Source organism: Phyllopteryx taeniolatus, chromosome 13 (assembly GCF_024500385.1).
Source record: "Phyllopteryx taeniolatus isolate TA_2022b chromosome 13, UOR_Ptae_1.2, whole genome shotgun sequence".
NCBI lineage: Eukaryota > Metazoa > Chordata > Actinopteri > Syngnathiformes > Syngnathidae > Phyllopteryx > Phyllopteryx taeniolatus.
In genome coordinates, this window is record NC_084514.1 from 3,328,657 (window position 1) to 3,351,110 (window position 22,454).

At 42.2% G+C, this 22,454-nt stretch overlaps 1 protein-coding gene across 2 annotated transcripts in view; it reads left to right on the plus strand.

The window, feature by feature from the left end:
* ltk (leukocyte receptor tyrosine kinase) overlaps nt 1–22,454 on the plus strand; it is a 67,658-nt gene that overhangs the window by 23,762 nt on the left and 21,442 nt on the right. For both annotated transcript variants that reach the window (XM_061794816.1, XM_061794815.1), the window contains exons 3-15: nt 2,347–2,490; nt 2,689–2,917; nt 7,004–7,140; nt 7,480–7,623; nt 10,238–10,387; nt 12,459–12,559; nt 12,640–12,800; nt 15,056–15,150; nt 16,986–17,057; nt 17,276–17,450; nt 19,234–19,384; nt 19,499–19,621; nt 20,269–20,425. In XM_061794816.1, coding sequence (XP_061650800.1) covers nt 2,347–2,490; nt 2,689–2,917; nt 7,004–7,140; nt 7,480–7,623; nt 10,238–10,387; nt 12,459–12,559; nt 12,640–12,800; nt 15,056–15,150; nt 16,986–17,057; nt 17,276–17,450; nt 19,234–19,384; nt 19,499–19,621; nt 20,269–20,425 — 1,839 coding nt within the window. The remainder of the gene's footprint in view (nt 1–2,346; nt 2,491–2,688; nt 2,918–7,003; nt 7,141–7,479; nt 7,624–10,237; nt 10,388–12,458; nt 12,560–12,639; nt 12,801–15,055; nt 15,151–16,985; nt 17,058–17,275; nt 17,451–19,233; nt 19,385–19,498; nt 19,622–20,268; nt 20,426–22,454) is intronic.

The following is a 22,454-nucleotide window of genomic DNA, read 5'->3' on the forward strand; positions in this document are numbered from 1 at the left end:
GTAAACGTCCTTCTGGGGAGTTGTGACCCCTGCCAATACCACAACGTCCTTGGTCAGACATCTCCGTAGACCTTGTGACGGGATTACCGGCTTCGAAAGGAAATGCCACCATTCTCACAGTCGTATACAGGTTCTCTAAAATGGCACACTTCATCGCACTCCCGAAACTCCCCTCAGCTAAAGACACTGCCGAGTTAATGATACACCAGGTATTCAAGTTCCATGGTTTCCCCAAAAATGTGGTAGTCGATAGGGGTCCCCAATTCATTTCACAATTTTGGAAGGAGTTTTGCAATCTCATAGGTGCTACCGTCAGTCTGTCATCTGGGTTTCACCCTGAAACTAACGGAAAAACCGAGAGGCTGAACCAGGACCTGGAGACTGGGCTCCGATGTCTCGCTTCACAGGAGCCACGATCCTGGTCTCAGAAACTGATTTGGGTCGAATTCTCTCACAATTCCCTCCCCTCTGCATCCCTGGTCTATCGCCTTTTCACATTGTGCATAGTTACCAACCATCTCTATTTCTTGCCATAGCCCCAGAGTCCAAAGTTCCAGCGGCATTGACCTTGGTGAAACGCTGCAGGAGGACCTGGGAGCGAGCCCGCCAGATGCTGCTGCGCCAGGGATGGTCCTACAAAAATTAACCCTTGCATTTAAATTCGTGTCTCATTCTTTCTCGTCGCCAGTTTGTTGTACCTTGTCATCGCGTTCCAGCATTCCTTGTTTCCACGTCACAGACTCACAGTAAGACTAAACCCTGTTCCGATTATCGACCTCGCCTTTTTGCCTCATGTTATTGGATACTGTTGCCTTTTTTTGGATTGCCTGCCTGTGTACCGACCTGCCCGTATATTAAACCTCTCTTTTTGAAACTGTCCATTTGTTTAGGAGTTGTGCATTTTTGGGTCCTATCCTCTGTTACGTTCATGACACCTTGTCATTTTTAGTGTGGTGAATAACTTTGGAGACATGTTATTGGAGACATGTTATACAAATCCTGTCTGCAAATTTTTGTCGTCCGTTCAATTTTATCAACGGGTGGGGGGGTGGCGAGCGTGGTGGTGGGGAGTGTAAATTTTGAGGGGGGCCACGTGGGTAGCCAAGCGGAGTGCTGGGGGGGGGGGGGGGGGGGGGGGGCATTCATACTCACACCTAGGGGCAATTTAGAGACTTCAATTAACCTACCATGCATGTTTTTGGGATGTGGGAGGAAACCGGAGTGCCCGGAGAAAACCCACGCAGGCACGGGGAGAACATGCAAACTCTTTATTTACAGTATATATTACAAATAATGTATCATTGTTCATCTATCTATGCCACCGAAGTAGTGACAGGCAGAAGAAATAAAGGCTCTTCCACTTACATAACTAATCCATGTATCCATTACTTGCGACATTTTTTTTTGGTGGTGTGCTGTTAAATTTTTCTGATGTAAATTATGTGCCTAGGTTCAATAAGGGTGGGGAAACACTGGATTAAATGTTGTTCAAAAGACAGTTGACAGTTTCATTTAAGATAACCTTATGGGATTCCAGTTTTGTTTGTTTTTTACTGTTGTTTTTTTATGGTTCATATACAGTATATCAAAAAGAATTAGAGAGTACCTGGTGGGCCACTTTCTAGTTTGTCAGTGAATAATGCATGAATCTAGTTATTAATGAAAACATCTAAATACAGTATTCCATTCAAAGAAAAACTATAAGAGAAAAAAAAGGCTGCCTGTTGCATCAGAAGGCAATATAACACTTTAGCACAGATGAAGAAACCTGACTGTTTTCACTCCTTTGTGAGCAAAGCGTTGGCTGTAATTAAATCATGAAGGAAATCATTTTTTAAAAAAAAGATAAACTTTCATAATGGACCTTGCGCTCGGATTATCCCCGCAGGGAATCGGTTTGCCAAATTCACTGAAGTGCCAGTTTCCTCTCCAGCCGTCATATGACATTCTTGTATGCATCTAACATGGGCACACACACACACACACACACACACAATCACTCAACATGAACAGAGTGCCTTGTCTGTCTGTTACGTTTTCTGATTTTATTGAAAGGAATTTACGAGCATGACCCCAGGGAAGCGCTTAGTGCTCAGTTGGTAATTATTTAACATTCAGTATATTTCCTGCTAATAAAATGTTTTGTGTACATTTGTTTTGCTGTCTTGAACTCAAGGTGATTCTTAGCCCCCCCCCCCCCTTTTTTATGACAAATAACATGTTGGCAACTATTGTGTTTGAGTATTTTTGCATACATGCATTTAGGTTGTAGAAGCTTGTTAAATTGATGCAGGATTTGCTCATTTTGAACAAGAAGCCAAATTATATGTGCTTCTCATCTTGCAGTTTTCTCCTGTGATTTCGAGTCGCCGTGTCTCTGGACTTTATCAAATCACAGTCAGCAAAGTGACTGGTTGGCAGTGTCTGCACGGGAAACGCAGCGAGCAGGTTGGATGCCTGAGGCTGACTACTCGGAGGGGAGCTCTGATGGTGAGAATCTCACCACTCCATGCTTCACAACATCAAATATTCATAGGGGAAGATCTTGCAGTTTTTAATCAGGGCCCTTTGTCTTTGATATACAATTCTGCTGTTTCTTTTCAAGTGTGTATCAAACCGTTTCGGTGACAGGGTTGTGAAACAACTTTATATCAGCCGTTAAATGTCAAACTTTGTTTTTTCTTGAAGGTCACTTTCTTCTTCTAAGCCCCTCCCCTGGTGCCGAGGCCTCTAGGAGATGCGAGTATCAGTTAACGAGCCCGATCGTGCCCAGATGTGACCACCAGTGTGTTTTGCATCTGGCCCTGTATGAGACATCACCATCAGCAGGGGATCTCACAGTCCTGATCAAGCCACTTTACTCCAGTTCCTTTGTTGATGCCGTCGTGTTCGAGCCTGAGAGGAGAGAGGACCCCAGGTCAGCAAACACGCTAAACGATGTAGTGTTTTTATATGACTGAAATCAGAATCAGAATCATCTTTATTTGCCAAGTATGTCAAAAACTTTTTGTCCCCGGTAGTTGGAGCTGCTCTAGTACGAACAACAGACAGAGAATACTCTTGAGACGTAAAGAAATAAAAAATAAAAAAAACAGTCAATGAGCAATAAAAGGTTACCAGTAATGTGGTAATGCCGGAACAATTATTTCTAAATTTTATTATTATTATTATTTTGGTAATGCGCCAATAGGGTTTCCATGTTGTCCCCAGGGTTGTTCTTTCTCAGGGTTTTCCAGTTTCCTCTCTTAACTCCCAAAACACGCATGTTACATTCATTAAAAACTCTAAATTGTCCAAAGTTATGAATTTGGGTGTGAATGGTTATGGGCGAATTGGTAGGACTGTGAATATATAACGTTCAGAAAATTCGATGCGTGGCAACATCAATGCCCCAAAAACACAGGCAGCTTCGGAAATCTCCAAATTTGCAGGAGACAGGACAGCGATATGAAAATGAACCCTGACAAAAAGCCGGCTTGTTGAAAGGGGCTATACTGTTGCTAGGCAGAATTTGTGGGGCGCAATCCTGTTTGTTCCAAGGCCCAGGGGAATAAAATGCCCCTAGTTGCCACAACCACTTTAGTTCCTGAATGCAGATGGGAATTGTGCAAAACAAATTACACACATTACTCCAAAACAATTTATTTTATGGGTTTATCTTAGAATTCTAAAATTAAATGACTGCTCTGGACTAAATAGAAAATGTGGGTTACAGCGAAATACCCCCCCTGCCAATATTGCACTATAATATTGCAAATATTCCCTGTATAAAATCCACTGCCAACATTCTGATTACTTGCCCAATATAATGATATTACTCTATATAGGCCGCGAGGGCCGATCAGAAACTGTGGAGGGGCTAGATGTGGCCCGCGGGCTGTACATTGAGTACCAGACTAAAATTGTTATGCGCACCCCTGGTTATTATGCTTGGAGGAGGAGAATATCTGATACAGCTCTTGTATTGGGTATCATTAGATTGTGCAAATGGTCATAATGGTGTGGCTGCTCAGTGTGGATAATTATTTCATTAGTGCCTACACCTCCACTGAATGAATTAATGCTTTGCGATTTCCCACGTCACTGATGGTGTAGTGGTACACTCGCCTGACAGTTCCCACTCAGTGACGGTGTGAATGTGAGTGCGAATGGTTGTCCGTGTCTATATCAGAATCATCTTTATTGCGCCAAGTATGTCCAAATACAACCACACACAAGGAATTTGTCTCCGGTAGTTGGAGCCGCTCTAGTACGACAACAGACAGAGAGAACACTTTGGAGACATAAAGACATTGAGAAAAACAGTCACTGAGCAATAAAGGGTTGCTAGTTATCTGCTAATGCCGGTACAATTTTTTTTTGTCCTCTAGCACAATATATATATATATATATATATATATATATATATATAGACTGGCGACAGGTCCTCTAGCACTTATGTGTGTGTGTGCCCTGTGACTGACTGGCGACCGGTTCAATGTGTAGTCTGCCTTTTGCCCAAAGTCAGCCGGCATGGGCTCCAGAGCCCCGCAATCCTAACCAGGATGAGCGGTGTTGGAAATGAATGGATGGGTGGATGCAATTTCCCGTGCACCCTGTTAAGAGAATACAATTTTGGATTTAATGCAGTGGAAGGCCATGCGGCTTTTCAGGCCAGACAAGACCACATGGAGTAATGCCTTTCCCTTTTGTGGTTCTCAAGTATAAAGGAAGTCATGTTCCTCCCGCCTTTGTGGAGCAGAATGCACTGTGGGTAAAAAGTCAGTAGTGTTGTTTGGGGAAATAGGAACAGGTATTTGCTATTGATTTAATACTGTAGTGCAGCCATCTCTAAAAGCATTCCTTTCTCCCGATGTGGACTCTGGAAATGAATTTCTATAATGGCTCTGGACAGAAGAAGGATGGATGGCCATATGCAGTAAGTGTGTATGATGGTGGGATTCTTGTCTTCACTAATGGACTCAACAATCCCTTTGTGCACACAGACACACACCAGGTCAACTCGTCTGTCTATTTTTGGAGATGTGTCACACTGTTGCATGTAGATTAACTATATCGTATTAGCACAAGTGTGGGATGAAAACTGCACATTTAATTGTGATTGTGTACCCATCCTGCTGGCGCTCCTGCTGATAAAGCTGTAAAAGCAGTACTACATTCTACCATTGATGTAAAGGGACAGAAATATTTGTTTGACACTTTCCACTTGAAATTTGTATCCGTCAATTCTCATTATTTCCCATATCTATAATGTCGAAAGGCCGAATACAGAATTTGAAGTTAAACAATGGCTCTCAAAGATTTTTCAATTATCAAAACAGTTGTCAGTTCATTTGATGATCGATTAGTTGATGATTCATCGATTAATTGTTACACCTCTAAAACAGATGGACGGAGTGACAACACGAGAAAGATGTTGCTTAACTCAAAATGTCAGAATTTTTAGTAAAGAACTAACTATAGCTAGCACAACGAAAGGAACATAATGTTGACTGCAAGTCAAGAAAGACAGTATTTACTTGAAAAGCACAGACAAAACAGAATCTAAACTGTACAAGTTTCTAAGGAACTAAGAAGCATCATTTTCAGAAAAAAAAAAAGCCGTAATACAAACGAGACAAAGCAAACTAGCACACGATGACCAAAACCCTTGATACAGATAAATGATGGCAAGTAGGCAACAATCCAGCCGGCTTCTATGTTTTGTTTCTCCTGCGCAAAAGAATCTGACTGACTATCATGGAGATCAGGTGTGCGCAGGAGGCTCCGCCCATCCACACTACACAGGCGAGTGAGGAACCAAAAAACACAAAACAGCAAAAAGACAGATACAAGGATCATGACAGATTCCGTCATTCCTTGACCATTGCAATGTGCAAATCGTCTTCTGTTAAATCTTTCCTTCTTTTTTCATTCCTATGATATGCAGCATATCATGTACTTTTATGACTATTCCAACTGGTTCTTCTCCAAACTGCTCTAAACCAAATCTCTGCAAATGTTCTTATTGTTAGCAGCATACCATGCACTGTTGTGCCAATCTCTGCATATACTGTACTGGAAATGACCCTCAACCAAATCTGTCCAGATTTATTCATTCCTAGCCGTCCGTACACAGCATGCTATGTATTGTCGTGATCATCCCAACATGTAAACATTCCTCCATTCATCCATCCATTTTCTGAGCCGCTTCTCCTCACAAGGGTCGCGCGAGTGCTGGAGCCTATCCCAGCTATCTTCGGGCAGGAGGCGGGGTACACCCTGAACTGGTTGCCAGCCAATCGCAGGGCACACATATACAAACAACCATTCGCATTCACACCTACGGCCAATTTAGAGTCTTCAATTAACCTACCACGCATGTTTTTGGGATGTGGGAGGAAACCGCAGTGCCCGAAGAAAACCCACACAGGCACGGGGAGAACATGCAAACTCCACACAGGCGGTTCACTAATCGTGATATGCAGCGTATCATGCACTGTTTTGACTTTTCTGGATGTACTCCTACAAACAGCTTTTCCTCTTCTTGTTTGTTTTTGTGCCTCTGTAGCTGCCTTCCACTTTGAGCGTGTGACACCAGATTAGTGTCTCTATTTGCGTGCAGATTTTTGGGTCGGTGCTAAAAAAGAATCCTTCCCAAAAAGCCCCGCTGTGGCCACAGTTAGAGTGGAATGGATTATTTGAGCAGTAATGACATGCACTGCCAGCCTGGATGCTCCAGTAAATTGTAGTAAAACAATTTAGTAGTTGTCCTGTTGATAGAAGAGTTATTTACTATTGCATGTCATTATACCACATCAGAATTACCACAGTTGAATAATAAGTGGTAATCTCACTTCTCTCTGTCTCGACCCAACCACACACTAAATTTAGGTTCTTTCCAAGGTTATTTTTTTTTCTCTTCCACTGTTGTGTCCTACTTGCTTTTTTCCACGACTTCCTTACTTTATTGGCTTTTGTTTTGATTTTGGGCACTGTAGTTAAAACTGAATTTATTTTGCAGGGCGGAGTGGGAAGCTGTGGAGACTGGAATAGGCCCAGTGGATGAGCCCTTCCAGGTGACTCTGAGCTACACCGGATGTGTGCAGGACGGATCCACTGTGGCTCTCGACTCACTGCGCTTCATAAATTGTGATCCGGGTAAGTTCAAAGACTCTATTTTCTATCGCGCTTATCCTCAATATGGTCGCCGGTAACCTGCACAGAATACCCACGCGGAGAATATGCAAAGTGCACACAGCCGAACCGCAGAATCTTGAGGCAGACATGCTAAGCACTATCCACATTGCTGCCCACCGTCATAGACTTTTATGTGTTAATATTTAAAGTAAATAAAATGGAAGTTCTCTTTAGCTCAGCATGTTTGACCATATGGAGCAGAACGACAAATCAGGAGATTAATAAATGAAACACATTTCTTATAACCTTATCCTCTAACTGGGATGCATGATTTTCTGTTGTTTTTTTCCCCTGGCTAAGACGGAGAGGAAGAGGTCATCCCACCGGATGTGGACTGTGGCGATAATTTCTACTGTGAACACTCTGAATATTGCATCGACCAAAAACATGTGTGCGATTTCCACACAGACTGCCCTTTAGGAGAGGATGAGGGTTTCCTTTGCGGTGAGGATTTATTTGACAGTAATGCATTTTCATGACCTATTGACAATCCTTGTTAAATTGTTGGGATTTTGATTACAACGAGCAAATGACTCAGACATCAGAATCAGAATCATCTTTATTTGCCAAGTATGTCCAAAAAACACACAAGGAATTTGTCTCCGCTAATTGGAGCCGCTCTAGTACAACAACAGACAGTCAATTGACAGAGAACACTTTGAAGACATAAAGACATTGACAAAAACAGTCACTGAGCAATAAAGGGTTGCTAGTTATCTGGTAATACCGGTACAAATTATAATTTTTTTTTTTTTTTGACAATTGTGCAAAAAGATGCCGAGTCCTCTAGCACTTAGAGCAGTTCGAATGACTAATATCGCAATAGTCCGGTGCAATGACCATTGTGCAAAGGGCGCTGAGACTTCAAGCGAGTAGTGCGATAATCTGGGAGAATGTTGATTGTGCAAATGTTGCAGATACTCCTCAGTCAGTGTGCAAGTGGGGCAGATGCTCCTCTGGCATGAGTGGCCAGTATTGGTCAACAACAGATATGCAAATAGTGCAGCGTGTCGAGACTACTACAGTGACTGCACGAGTAATATATAATTGGCCCGACAGAAATGTGACAGCAAACTCAGACAAAAAAATTGGCAGCATGTTGCAATGGAATTGTAGGTTAGCTGTTTAAGAAGTTGATTGCAAGAGGGAAGAAGCTGTTGGAATGTCTACTAGTTCTAGTTTGCATTGATCAGTAGCGCCTACCTGAGGGAAAGAGCCTCAAGGGACTCTCTATCCCACAGCAGATTTTATGTAAGGGCGCAGGTGGAGACAGGCTTGAGCAACGCGACGTGGAAGGTTGGGTGAATCTTTAAGGACTGTGGAAGCCTTAACTGGACGGAAGTGGGATTGGTGACTTTGGTAATTGGGAAAGGGCCAATGAAACAGGGAGTGAGCTTACGGGCTTCAGTTTGAAGCAGGAGGTCATGAGAAGAAAGCCAGACAGATTGGCCCACCTTGTATTTGGGCGTCAGGGAGCGATGACGGTCCGTGAGCTGTTTTTGCGTGCGGTGGACCGGGTCAACGCCGCTCAGACGTCTTTCCACACTGCCTGGATTCTCCGGAGATGATCATTGACGTATAGACGATTCTCGAGGAAGCGCTGGAGGACTTGGCGTACATGGACTCAGTGTTTTTCAGGGGAGTGGGAGAAAATGAGGATATCCTTGAGGTATACCAACACGAACCGGTTTAACATGTCGTGGAGGACCGCATTACAGTATGGAGTATAATCCTACAAAACAGCAGGGGGCAGAGTGAAGCTGTTTATCTTAAGTACTGCTAGTTAAATAACTAAAGTGGAAGGTTTTTTGAGTACTTAGATTGAGCTGTCGCGCAAAGAAGTGTAAGCACACAGTACTGCATCGACAGCTTGTTGTTTTGTTTTACCAGTGTCAGGAGCTGGACCCAAGAGCAGGCGGAGGCAGATGTAATATGATGAACAGTTTATTGAGGAAAGGGTATGGATGTGGTCCTTGATGGGTTGGCAGGCAGTGGCGTGGAATGGTGGAAGGCAGTGGAGAGGACAGGCGGCTGGCTTGGCGACAAGAATGATGTGGATCCGAGACACAGGAGTCAAAAGGGAAATGAGAAATAAAGTGGCTTACGAGAGGCAAGTGGGCCGTGGTACTGCTTGAGGTAGCTGCAATACTTTAGCGAGGATTTCTGGGAACAGGCAGACTTATATACCGGTGGTGATTAGGCTGATTGGAGACAGGTGCTGAAAACAGAGAGGGGATGGGGGGGAGAGAGAGAGAGGACGCAAAGCACCCTCCAGGCTCCAATAATGGAACTGCTGGGTAGTATATGACAGTACCCCCCTCTCAACGGACGCAGACGTCCTGCCAAGCTTCCGCCCAGTGAGCCGCGTAGAAGAGTAGGATCTAGGATGAGCTTCCGGGAAATCCAAGAACACTCCTCCAGCCTGTACCCTTCCCAGTCGACAAGGTACTGGAACCCCCTGCCTCTAGGCCTGACGTCGAGGATGCGCGCCACCGTGATGGCCGGATGGTCTTATTTTTTTAAGGTTGTGTACTTACAGCTAAAACTTGGACAATATCATTTTTTTTCATGATTTTGCCCTTATATACAACCACAGTGAATTTGAAACAAAACAATCAAGCTGTGGTAAAATGGCCTCTCGGCGTTCATATAAGAGGTTTGGCAGAAATAGGCTATAGACATTTTTATGCAGAGCAGTTGGATTGAACATCACCACAATTTGTAATCCTAGGAAGTAGTCAACGGGCGCCTGCAGTCAAGAGCCCATGGGGACCTCGTCAGTTCAAGCTGAAAGTCAACATAAACAGTCATATCTTGATTATTTTGATTCCATTGCGGTGCTGTGTAAACACGATCAGAAAAACTGATGATGCTAAATGCAATAAACATACCAATAACACAGCATCCCCGAAGCATTGCGTGTGTCCTAATTCTAAATTTGTGACACACTCTTCGTCTACTGGGAAATTAGAATTCCGAGGGAAGAAGAGAGGGTCTTGATGGCAGCTGTGGTGTCTTGTTTCAATAAGTTCTGACAACAAAATGCTGTCTTGCTCAGGTTCAATGCCATTTGGCTCACATTGCTCATTTGAGCAGGATGCTTGCGGTTGGTCAATTTCTAAGCAGCAATCAGCTTGGAAGAGGGTGGCCGGCGATGAGCTGCTGCAGAGAGAAGACATGCAGGGCCTCACACTGAGCAGTACGCCTGGTAAGCAATATGTGTAAATATTCAAAGTGGCTGTTTGCAACAAACTCGATGAGTGTTGTCGAGCTGGTTGATGTGGTTGGAGTCCAAGTCCAGCTCAAAGAACAGGCAGCCGCTAATTTGTTGGATGAGGTGCAAATACACACATACAAAGCTGCAAATACACACATACGCACACAGGGGAAGGGGTGGAACTCAGCAAGTTTAAGCCTGCTGCACACAAGAGCTATCTGCTGAGCAAAAAGTCATACTGCTCAGTAGATAGCTCGCTGGGTCCGGGTCATTTTTGGTGAGTTTTCTGCCACACAAGGCCTTGAGACAAATATCTAATATGTTTGATATTTTTCGCCCCACAAGTTTTTAGAAGAAATTTAGGCGGTCAATCGAAATGCATCCCCCGTTCACACGATTACACGTACATTCTTTTGAACGTCAGCGAAGGTGACGATTCATCAATAAAATAAGGAGTAACATTGCATCAGTGTATTCAGTTTCATTCATGAAATCTGAAATCGTGAACGGAGAATTTGATTTGTTTAGCCGTCTGAATTTCTGCGCTCACATGTAGCTCAAGTAACGCGCATGCGGAGAGTTTTGTTCCCCCTCGCAAGGCGAAAAATATCAAATGTGTAACATATTCGTCTCAAGGCCTCGTGAAGCAGAAAACTCACTGAAAATTACGTACACAAAGCGGGTTACAGTATCTGCTGAGCAAACAGTCTCAAATGTCTTAATGCTAAGCAGATCGCTCCAGTATGCAATAGGCGGGAGCAGAGCTTGTGGCATAGCTAATTCAATTCTGGTGGGGAAAAAAGAAAACAATTAACATATTTCATTCAATAAACTGTTAATCATTTGAGAACATAATGGAAAATCATAAAAATAAAATAAGCATATTCAGAAATTTGATCATCAAGTGAGTCAAAGTCAAGTTAAAGAAGTTAAAATATATGTTGACAAAAGTTATTTATAGTGGCTCGTTCACAAAACAGAATAATGACTGGACTTTAGGGGTTACAGTCTCATGACTATTACAACTACTTTTAGTGCGTACATCCCATAACCAAATCTACCACGCACTGTTCAACATGTTCCATTTCAAATGTCCATCGATAGGGTAGCCACTGTAAGGCTTCATATAGCTGACGTGACTTGATTCCCGGACAATGCCTGGTAGATAATCCAGGGTGTATTCTGCAGAAATCAGCTCGACTTGGCTCCAATTTCCCAGAAATCCCCAACGGGATAAGTGATATAGGAAATGGATTGATGGATACATTAGTGTAGCTTGTATCTCAAGACAGTATCTCCAAACCACCATTCATGTACCTTTAGAGATTCTCAAGTGTGACCGGGATATTATCCAATTTCTCTTACTTAGTCTGAAGACGATTATTTGTTCACTCTAAATAATGTTTCTTTTTGAGTCTACAGTATCCATGCCAGTGATGTATAGTGACTAGTTGAACAATTAAATACTTCCAATAGATGGCAAAAGGTACAATTAACCATTGTAGCCACCTGTTGCCATTCATAAAAATAGCTTTGTGTTCGAAACAGGCCCAGCTTTCACACTGAGTTAGTAAAGTTATGAATAAATTGAGACAAGGTTACCATGAGGCGGCACGGTGGGCGACTGGTTAGAGCGTCTGCCTCACAGTTCTGAGGACCGGGGTTCAATCCCCGGCCCCACCTGTGTGGAGTTTGCATGTTCTCCCCGTGCCTGCGTGGGTTTTCTCCGGGCACTCCGGTTTCCTCCCACATCCCAAAAACATGCATGGTAGGTTAATTGAAGTCTCTAAATTGCCCCTAGGTGTGAATGTGAGTGCGTATGGTTGTTTGTTTATGTGTGCCCTGCGATTGGCTGGCAACCACTTTCAGGGTGATAGGCTCCAGGACTCCCGCGACCCTTGTAAGGATAAGCAGCTCGGAAAATGGATGGATGGATGGATGGAAGATTATCATGATTCAAATATGTGCCTTGGCCCAATAAAGGTTGAGAAGGGACAGAAGTGAACCTCCATTTTGAACAGTGCATGACACTTTGTTGTCAATTTTTATTCTCTACCCTTAGGATATTTTTTGTTTCTGGAGATCAGAGAGACACATACCCTGCAACAGGCATTTGTTCAGAGCCCATTTTTCCTTCCTCCTGTCTCCAATAATACTTGCCAGGTACGCTATTCAGACTTTTATTGCCCTGCCATACACTTTAAATGCCAACTGTTTGTTTGAAATGACATTTGTTTGTGCAGATGCGTTTTTCTTTTTACCTGTTTGGCTCCTTCAATGGCTCCTTGTCGGTGGTAATAGAAGAGAACGGGACCTCCACAGCACCACTGATCTGGGAGGGACATGGTCAGTGGAAGGATGACTGGGAGGATGTTGTCCTGCAGCTGACAGACCTTCATCATGGGTACTTAAGAGTATATTCACACGCCACAGACTTTTATTTGATGCATTGTTCATACTGTGTTGAACACTCATGTGCCTTCCACACAGCTTTAAGTCTTTATGGCACAGATACAAAAACATGCTACAAATATTGGATTTTGGGTCATGTTGACCTGCTCCACTCAAAATGTTCAATATTAGATAGTACATGGTCATTAAGGGATGGACATCAGCGACATTGACTCGAGTTGGTTATTGACAGACAGTAGCAGTTTGTCTTGTAATAGTGCAATTGAATCCCACTGAAGTCAATATTCCTTCTCGTAAAGTTGGATAAAAGCAGATGCAGTAGTCTGATGGCACAAAACAATGGCAGGAATCAAGTCTTATCAGACCAGACAACGTTTAGCTGAGCAAAAAATGGAACCTCAATTTCCTCCTCTCACAACGGACAGCATGCCACCGGTGTCGTCTTGTGCTGCTCTAACCCATCTTTAAAGATTTGATACCCTTCACATTCAGATATCCTCTTCTCCATCCACAGGGAGTGAAACACAATCTGAGACCTTTCATTTTTACAGATGTAGATTGACATTTCAACCACCTGTAGTTGACCCTTGTGAGCATGATCCTTGTTCAGCTGTTTGATTTGATTCATTTGAGTCTGCAACTATCACACTTTGAGAAGATATGCGTGGCCAAATGAAGCCATCAGTTTCTCCTCATGACATCTGTCCCTCCTCACCATTTTAAAGCGGTTTTCCCTATAATAGGATAGTCGGTTCTGGCCATTATTAACAGCAGCCTCTCATTTGGTCTTGACCCCCCCAAAGTATAAAACATGCTGTGGTGCAACCCCTACTTCAGAAACCTGGCCTCGATCATAGTGTGTTAGTCAATTTTAGACGCATCTCCAAGATACCATTTGTTTAAGAAAATAATTCTGTCATGTCAGTAATTTCTGAATGTGCATGATTTTCTGGAGGCCTTCCAATCAAGTTTTAAAATGCTGGATAGCACAGAGTCCGCTGTTTTCTTTCTCCTGGCAAATGACTCTGAGGATAATGTGTGTTTTGTCCTGCTGGACTTAACTGCAGTATTTGATACTGTGGACATTACAGCACATTGTGGGCATTAATGATAGCACTATGCATGGGTTCAGATCCTACCTTGCAGACAGAACCCGTGTGTAAACCTTGGTTGTTCTGAGTCCCTCTCTGTTCCGCTGTTTTATGGTGTTCCACAGGGTTCACTTTTAGGCCCCCCGCTTTTCTCTATATATTTTGTGTCCCTAGATTCCATCTTGAGAAAGCAAGATATTTTCCTTCCATTGCTATTCTGATGAAAGTCACGTGCCACTAAAGAAAGATGCTTTCTCCTTAAACCCACTTTTATATTGACTTGAAGACATTAAAGCCTGGATGGCCTCGAACCTTGAAGAAAACAGAAGTGATGGTGTTTGGTTCGAAGTGGCCCTTGGAAACCCACAACTTGGCTAATATGCACTATGACACTATGACTATGTAAAGTTGGGTTTTAAATTGGACATTGACTTAAAACTGCATAATGGATTGGCAAATAGGTGCAGCAATGAAGTCCTTTTATTTTAAATTGTTTTGTTTGTTTTTTTGCACAGCTGCACTAAAAAAAACTAAAACAGTAATGCATGCCTTCATCACACCTCGGCTGGATTATGGTAATGAACTTTACTTTGGAGTCAGCTAGTTCTTCCTCAAACATCTCCAGTTGGTTTAAATTGCTACTGCTCGCCTCTTAACTGGAACACATAAGAGGGAGCACATAACTCCTGTTCTAGCCTCCCTCCATTGGCTGCCTGTACACTTTAGAGTTGATTTTAAGATTCTTTTATTTGTTTTTAAATCTATAAAAAAGCTTTTCCCACATTACCTCACTGAGTTGCTCCATCCTTACGCTCCTGCTCGGTGCATAAGGTCAGCTGACCAGCTGATCAAGCTTTTTCTGTTGCTTGTCCCAAACTATGGAACGAACTTCTAGTGCACATCAGACAAGCCCGCTCACTTTTATTTTAAGCCGCCTCATTTTTATTCCTTGGCCTTGTTTTAAAGTTTGATTGTTTTTATTGCTTTCAACTTTATTATGGTTTTATTTTTTGAAATTGTTTTCTGTTCCATGTTTGATTTTTATGTGGTTGTTTTTTTAAAGTCCGCTTTATATATGGTTGAATTGATGTAAGATTGTATGACGCAACGATTATATAACCCTGAGCCTACACATATGGAATGTATTTTTCTGCAGGTTTCGCATTAAGGTGACAGCTGTTTGGCTCCAGGGCTCCCATGCTGATGTAGCCCTGGATGACATTGCAATCGGTGCAACCTGCTTCGACACAGGTGAAAAGTCATTCAAACCCTCACATTTTTATCATCAACAAAGCAAAGCAATTTCATACACAACGTAACTCAATGTGCTTTACAGGATTAAAGTACTTAAAAATAGGAACCCTTTTAATTACTTGACAAAAGCACCTTAAAGCAGGGGTTCTCTAACATTTGGGTCCAGGGACCCCTTAGAGGGGAGTCATTTTTCCAAGGAACCCCTCATAATCCTAACACCAATTCAATATAACTACCATGTGCACCCAAGTATTCCATAGGATTTTGTTCCGTTCTAACCTAAATATTCATGCCCTGTTTTATAGAAAGTAACTCATCAAAGGGTCGCGGGCATGCTGGAGCCTATCCCAGCTATCATCGGGCAGGAGGTGGGGTACACTCTGAACTGGTTGCCAGCCAATTGCAGGGCACATACAAACAAAGAACCATTCGCACTCACATTCACACCTACGGGCAATTTAGAGTATTCAATTAACCTTGCACGCATGTTTTTTGGGATGTGGGAGGAAACCGGAGTGCCCGGAAAAAACCCACGCAGGCACAGGGAGAACATGCAAACTGTTTTGCGTATGACAAGAAAGGCGCATGGTGAAAGGCAATTACGGCATCAATGGCGCTGAACATTTCCAAAGACATGGTGCCCCTTTATATGTTGCCAAAGCCGTGATTTTATTATCATTTTGGAACCTTTTTCCCTGAGGTAAGTGCTTAGAAGCTTAGAAGGTTGCCTTGCCTCACCTGTACAACTCTATATAAGAAAAGAGCGTGAGAGAGAGAGAAATGCTGCAGGATACCAGTTTTATATTATACGTCACAATCCTGTTAGTCATTTTAATCGGACTCAGAATCATCTTTATTTGCCAAGTATGTCCAAAAAAAAGACACAAGCAATTTGTCTCCAGTAGTTGGAGCCGGTCCTGTACAACAACAGACAGTCAATTGACAGAGAACACTTTTGAGACATGAAGACTTTGAAAAATAAAGGGTTGCTAGTTATCTGGTAATGCCGGTACAATTTATTTTATTTTTTAATTTTTTTTGACAATTGTGCAAAAAGATGCAGAGTCCTCTAACACTTAGAGCAGTTCGAATGACTAATATTGCAATAGTCCGGTGCAATGACCATTGTGCAAAGGGCGCCGAGACTTCAAGGAGTGTATGCGGTTTAAAGTGACGAGTCGCGCGATAATCTGGGACAATGTTGATTGTGCAAATGTTGCAGATACTCCTCAGTCAGTGTGCAAGTGGGGCAGATGCTCCTCTGGCATGAGTGGCCAGTATTGGTCAACAACAGATATGCAAATAGTGCAGCGTGGCGACACTACTACAGCGAGTGCACGAGTAATATATAATTGGCCCGACAGAAATGTGACAACAAACTCAAGACAAAAAAATTGGCAGCATGTTGCAATGGAATTGTAGGTTAGCTGTTTAAGAAGTTGATTGCTGTTGTACCAAAGTGAAGGTCGAGTGGAATAATTGGTTTAGTGTGGTTTTTTTTAATTATTTTTTTTTTTATTGATGCACAGATACCCAAATGTATGTAGGTATGCACTATTTTTAAATGATACGACATAATAATTTATTGCAAATTATTTTGTAGACCCCGCAAGTTATGGCACAGTTCGAGAACCCCTGCTTTATGGGATTGTAATTTTGATGGTGAACACTCCCATGCAACCACTCTTCAGTCAGTTTCCATTCAGTTTGGATTTTATAAAGAGCTATTTCTAATATTTTGACCCTCTGCGGGTTCAAGGGCAGAGTCAATCAATTTAATGTTTAATGTCATTCTTCACTTAACGCCACCTTTCCTTCCCGTCTCATCTCAGATCTCAGCTCACTCATGCCGATGGCTGACCTGAGGGATTTCTTTAGCCCCCTCGCTGAGCCTTCATTTTCAGGTGATTTTCCAAAGCGTGTCATTTCTAATCCATTATGAATGAAAAATCTTATTAGCGTGTAATGGATTGTTTAGCTGCCGTGTCTCTTGATGCATGAAGCCTCCAAAGGAACTGTTCTGTTAATCCATTCTGCATTAGCATTCATATTCCACATGCGTCTTGGAATTTTAAAACCACAGAGCAGAACTTTCTTGTCTGTCCTCCCCAACGTCTTCTAGAAATGTCTCTGATGATGTGGTTTTTCAACTCGTGCGGCGCCAGCGGTCCTTACGGGCCGACCCAGGCCCAGTGTGACAGCACCTACAGGAACAAAAATGTCAGCGTGACCGTGGGGAAGGAAGGACCTTTGAAGGGGGTGCAAATGTGGAGGGTCCCTGCCACCAACAGATACCTGTAAGTCACAGTGATTTATTCCCAACCAGGGCGGCATGGCTCATGTCACATGTCCATTGAGAAATCCTTGTTGGTACCGCAGATGGCAGAAAGTACAATAAACGTGTACAATCTTCCTATTGCCATTGATACAAAAGAATAAGTCATCGCTTCTTACGAGTATATCAGGTTTGTGTTCTAAGTCAAATTGTGAGTAAATAGAGACAAGATCATCATTATTTCAGCATTTTTACTTTTTGTGACTTTTTGTTTGGTGTTGTGCCATGAGATGTTTCTCATGTAAAATGGGTGCCTTGGTTTGGATTCTAATAACAGGATTTGTATTGCAACATGGACATGCATGCACAGAAAATAAGACCCTGTTACGAACATGCAATTCTGAGAGCTCTGACACGCTTATCATGTCGCTCCATGTGCATCTCAGATGTGAGCTCACCACAAATTATGGTGCTAATAAAGGCACCAGAGTACATACTATAATGACATGAACTTCTGTTTGGGCAGACTGGATCGTGTTTACACAATAACCACAACTCCACACAAGATGTGAGATGTTCTTACATTTTACAAATGGAGAACCAAGTAGAGCGCAAATGAGTTGTGATTATTAGTTTTGAAATAAAATGTTTTTATACGGGCACGGTGGCCGACTGGTTAGAGCGTCAGCCTCACAGTTCTGAGGACCCGGGTTCAATCCCCGGCCCCGCCTGTGTGGAGTTTGCATGTTCTCCCCGTGCCTGCGTGGGTTTTCTCCGGGCACTCCGGTTTCCTCCCACATCCCAAAAACATGCATGAATTGGAGACTCTAAATTGCCCGTAGGTGTGAATGTGAGTGCGGATGGTTGTTTGTATGTATGTGCCCTGCGATTGGCTGGCAACCAGTTCAGGGTGTACCCCGCCTCCTGCCCGATGACAGCTGGGATAGGCTCCAGCACGCCCACGACCCTAGTGAGGAGAAGCGGCTCAGAAAATGGATGGATGGATGGAAGTTTTTATACGGGTAGTGTGTTCAACAGTTCATCGCTTATTTTTTTGTCTATATACTGTTTTTGTCATGACAAAAACAGTATATAGACACACCATACAACACAACATTAAGTACACTTGTACAGTCTAATGAAATTCTGCATCTCCAAAGGTTTTTATCATCACTGCAAGAGAGGTATTCATTTTACTAAATGTTTTGCAGTCAATTAGCTTAATGCAAGCACAATGGGAAACACTATAGATGGGCTAATGAATAGCATCAATGTCGTATCGCAGCGTTAAAGCCCCATACACAACGATGGCAAGGGACAGCCGAACACAACCAGTCGTAACACATGCAAATAAAGCAAACAACGATACTCACAGGCACATATTCTTTATCCTCTGCGAAGAATGACAAATATGAGTGTGGTCACTCAGGAGCTGAGACTGTTGCCATGTAGAGTCATGTTATACCGGCCCCAGGTGGTCAAGGTGCACACACTAGAAGGAGCACCACAGTGTCCATTGAATCGAAGCAAAAAAATGTTGCAAAAATGGTTTCATTTATTTATATTCTATTTAATGTCTTTACTGTATGTTTTTATAAAGTAAAATAGTATAGAGCACTATTTTCCTTGCTTAAAAACAGTATAATATGTTTGTTGTTTTTTGGGGGATAATAGCATTTCCATTCATTTCAGTTTTGAGTAACGAGCATGGTCACAGAACAAATCAAACTTGTATATCAGGGCACCATTCTACTACATTACCTTCCACCACAGACATTAAGTGTCTGAATCGTTCCTTCATTCAGGATTTCGGCTTATGGAGCCGCAGGAGGGAAAGGGGCCAAAAACCACAACAAGCGCAACCACGGCATCTTCATATCGGCTGTTTTTCCTCTGGAGAAAGGGGAATTACTTTACATCTTAGTGGGCCATCAAGGAGAGGACGCATGCCCGGGGGTGAGCGTGGCGACCAGCTGAATGAATATCTTTGAGTGTAAAAAGACAAGAGGGGGACCTGGATTCAAATACTGGATTCACAGTTTTGATTCCTCTTCTTATCTTTTTATGCAGAGAAATTTACAAACCCAGAAGATCTGCCTGGGGGAGTCATCTGTGATCGACACCAGAGGAGAGGCTGACACAGAGTGGTCCGGAGGGGGAGGCGGAGGGGGAGGAGCTACCTTCGTCTTTAAGGTAACGCCATGTGCAGCCTCATTTGCAGGAATATTTCAATAGGCTTACTGAAAAAGAGTGCAAGAGGAATTGTCATGATCAGCTTGAATGACATCTCAATTGCTGTGGGGAAGGTGACCGACAAACCATTCCAACTTTTTTTTTTTTACATTTCCTAGTTTTCAAACATGTCCACATTTTCCACATAAAAAAAGATACTCGATGGATGATAGATTCAACAAAAAAGTCATCATCAACATCAACAGACATCAACATTCCCAATATAATATAATACCTCCTCCTTCCACATTTCTCAACCAATTCAATCGATGCCAACTTAAAACTGTTCAGCTCATTCAGGACACACATTAAACTATTAATAACTTTCCTAAAATTCACACATTTTCACAATAAGATTCCCTAATAATAATAATTATTATCCTTATCATTATTTCTTTTGGAATCACATCGCCGTGAAAATTTACTGAAGATAACCCCTCAAAACTCAACTCAGCAAAAATCATGTTAAATTAATACCTTTTTGGCAGTATCAAATTACTATATTTGCTGAAATAGTTAATTTTCAGGTTATCGAAAACTGTGGGCGCAGCACGTCACACGTAAATAGCCAAAAATGCCAAATCATTTGGGTGATGCTGTCTTATCAGATGCAGGGCGACGAGCTGGTTCCCTTGCTGATTGCGGCCGGCGGAGGAGGAAATGCCTACATGGAAGACCCAGAGTCCAGTTTGGATCAGATACCACTGGAGCAGTTTGAGAACAGCACCACAGCGCCCAGCACCAACGGTCAAACTGGCGCTGCAGGTATGGATGTGAAACAAAAGAAAACCCCAAATCTTCTCATTTAACTGCATTCATTCTGACCGGGTTCTGAAATGTTAGCTTGAATCACTTTAACCATCATGTATTTCGTCCTGCTTACCCGTGCAATCAATGTAAATCAAATCTGCTTTTCACTGAGGCTGCGTTTTATGCACAGCTGGCTTCAAATGTGTGGTTTTACTGACATTTTACATAATAAGGACAACAAACAATGTACACACACTTAAGTATAAATTACTTTGCCATATTGCGGGATTTTGAGTGTATGTTATATTTGATTCTTGTGGCAAAAATAAACGCTTGTATTCCAACACATACAGCCAGTGGATGACAGTACGAAAAGAATGACACTCAGTCTGTAGCACGTTTGTCCAAGGAGAGAGGAGGCCAAATAACTTTCCATGTATCCTGATTAGAAAAAATAATCAACTCGTGGCTGATTGAATACCTCTCTGATTGTGTCAATCAAAACCGAGCAGCAAATTTGTAGTCTCAATATTTTAACAAGAAACCACACCATCATTCACACAATTTTTCAGTTTTGCCTCTTTGTTAGTTTTGGGTCAGATGCTAATGGAAGTGGAAAATTAGTTCAACAAAGGTCCTCAAATTAGACCCAATTTTGTTTTACATCGATGTACTGACTTGGACTTATTGGTACCATGTGTTTCCATTTCCCTGAACAATGTGTCTGCCCTGCACCAATCACAATTTACACCTACCGTACTGCCAGAAACAACATGAGTTTTTTTTTTTTTTTTCTTCTTCTAGATTTATTATACCTACGGTATTATAGTCACTCAATGGGAAACTCAATTCACACTTAGCTGAATTAGTATTGCACGCTGAATGTAGAACCGGAGAAATTCAAATTGAAAGAGGTGTGCAAAGAGTGCTGCACCGCTTGAACTGGGGTAGTTGAGACGATGCCTTGTTCCAGGGCATCTCAACAATGGCCAGCCAGCAAACTGGCATCTCTCCAACATCTAGTTGTTTTGGCATTTTTAAGTTTTTGGGTGTCTTTTTGTTTGTTTGTTTGTTTGTTTGTTTGTTTGTTTTGTCCCGGCCTGTCTGACTACCTAGGACACGTTTATCTTTGGGGTGGATTATTTACAGGATCAGTTCCTCATACATCGGTGCCTTGAGATACGAGTTTAATTCGCTCTGTACGCTCGTAACTCAAAACACTCAAATCTCAAATCAAATCTATACTGGAGGCAGTATAATACAAACATATGGATATACAGTACTGTACGTGGAAACAGTCTCAGCTCCTCAGTAAGCAGCAGTAATATTGGCCGTTCTCCGCAAAGGATAAGAAATATTTATATTATATGTTATAATGATTTATAATATATAATTATTTATAATATTAATGAAATTTATAAATATATATATATATTCTTTTTTTTCTTTTTTTCAGCATTTTTTTCAGCATTTTTTTTTAATGCTGTTCATTAGCCCATCTATTGCATTTCCCATTATGTGTTAGCAGTGAGCTAACAGACCTTAAAGCATAGTTGTGTGATTGTTTTGAAATTTAAGCACACAATGTTGTTTTAAAATTGTTTTTCAACAAAATAAGGATAATTATTTTTGTTACTTTGACAGTACGCTTCATTTGGGAGTGGCAACAAACAGCTTGAAGCCTCTTTTTTTTCTGAATTGTACACTATCTGCCAAACTGCTGCTTGTTGTGAAGTGGGTTGAGTGGAGCTCACTGCCACCATACAGCTGAACAACAGCTTGTATCTCGCAAAACTAATGTATGCAGAGCTTGTTGTGTCGCGGTCAGGCCTGTTTTCTCACAGCAAGGAAGTTCTGGCAAAAAGAACTTCATGTGTATGGCTTTCATATATTGTGGTGGATTGCATAGTGCACACATTCCCGCATCAGTTACATTTTAATCTGTGTATCCTCTGTGGAGGATCCCATTATCTACTGGCGCCATATGATTGTCTTAATTACATGAGAATGAAAAATAGGTTTTGTCTGCAAACGTAATTGAATG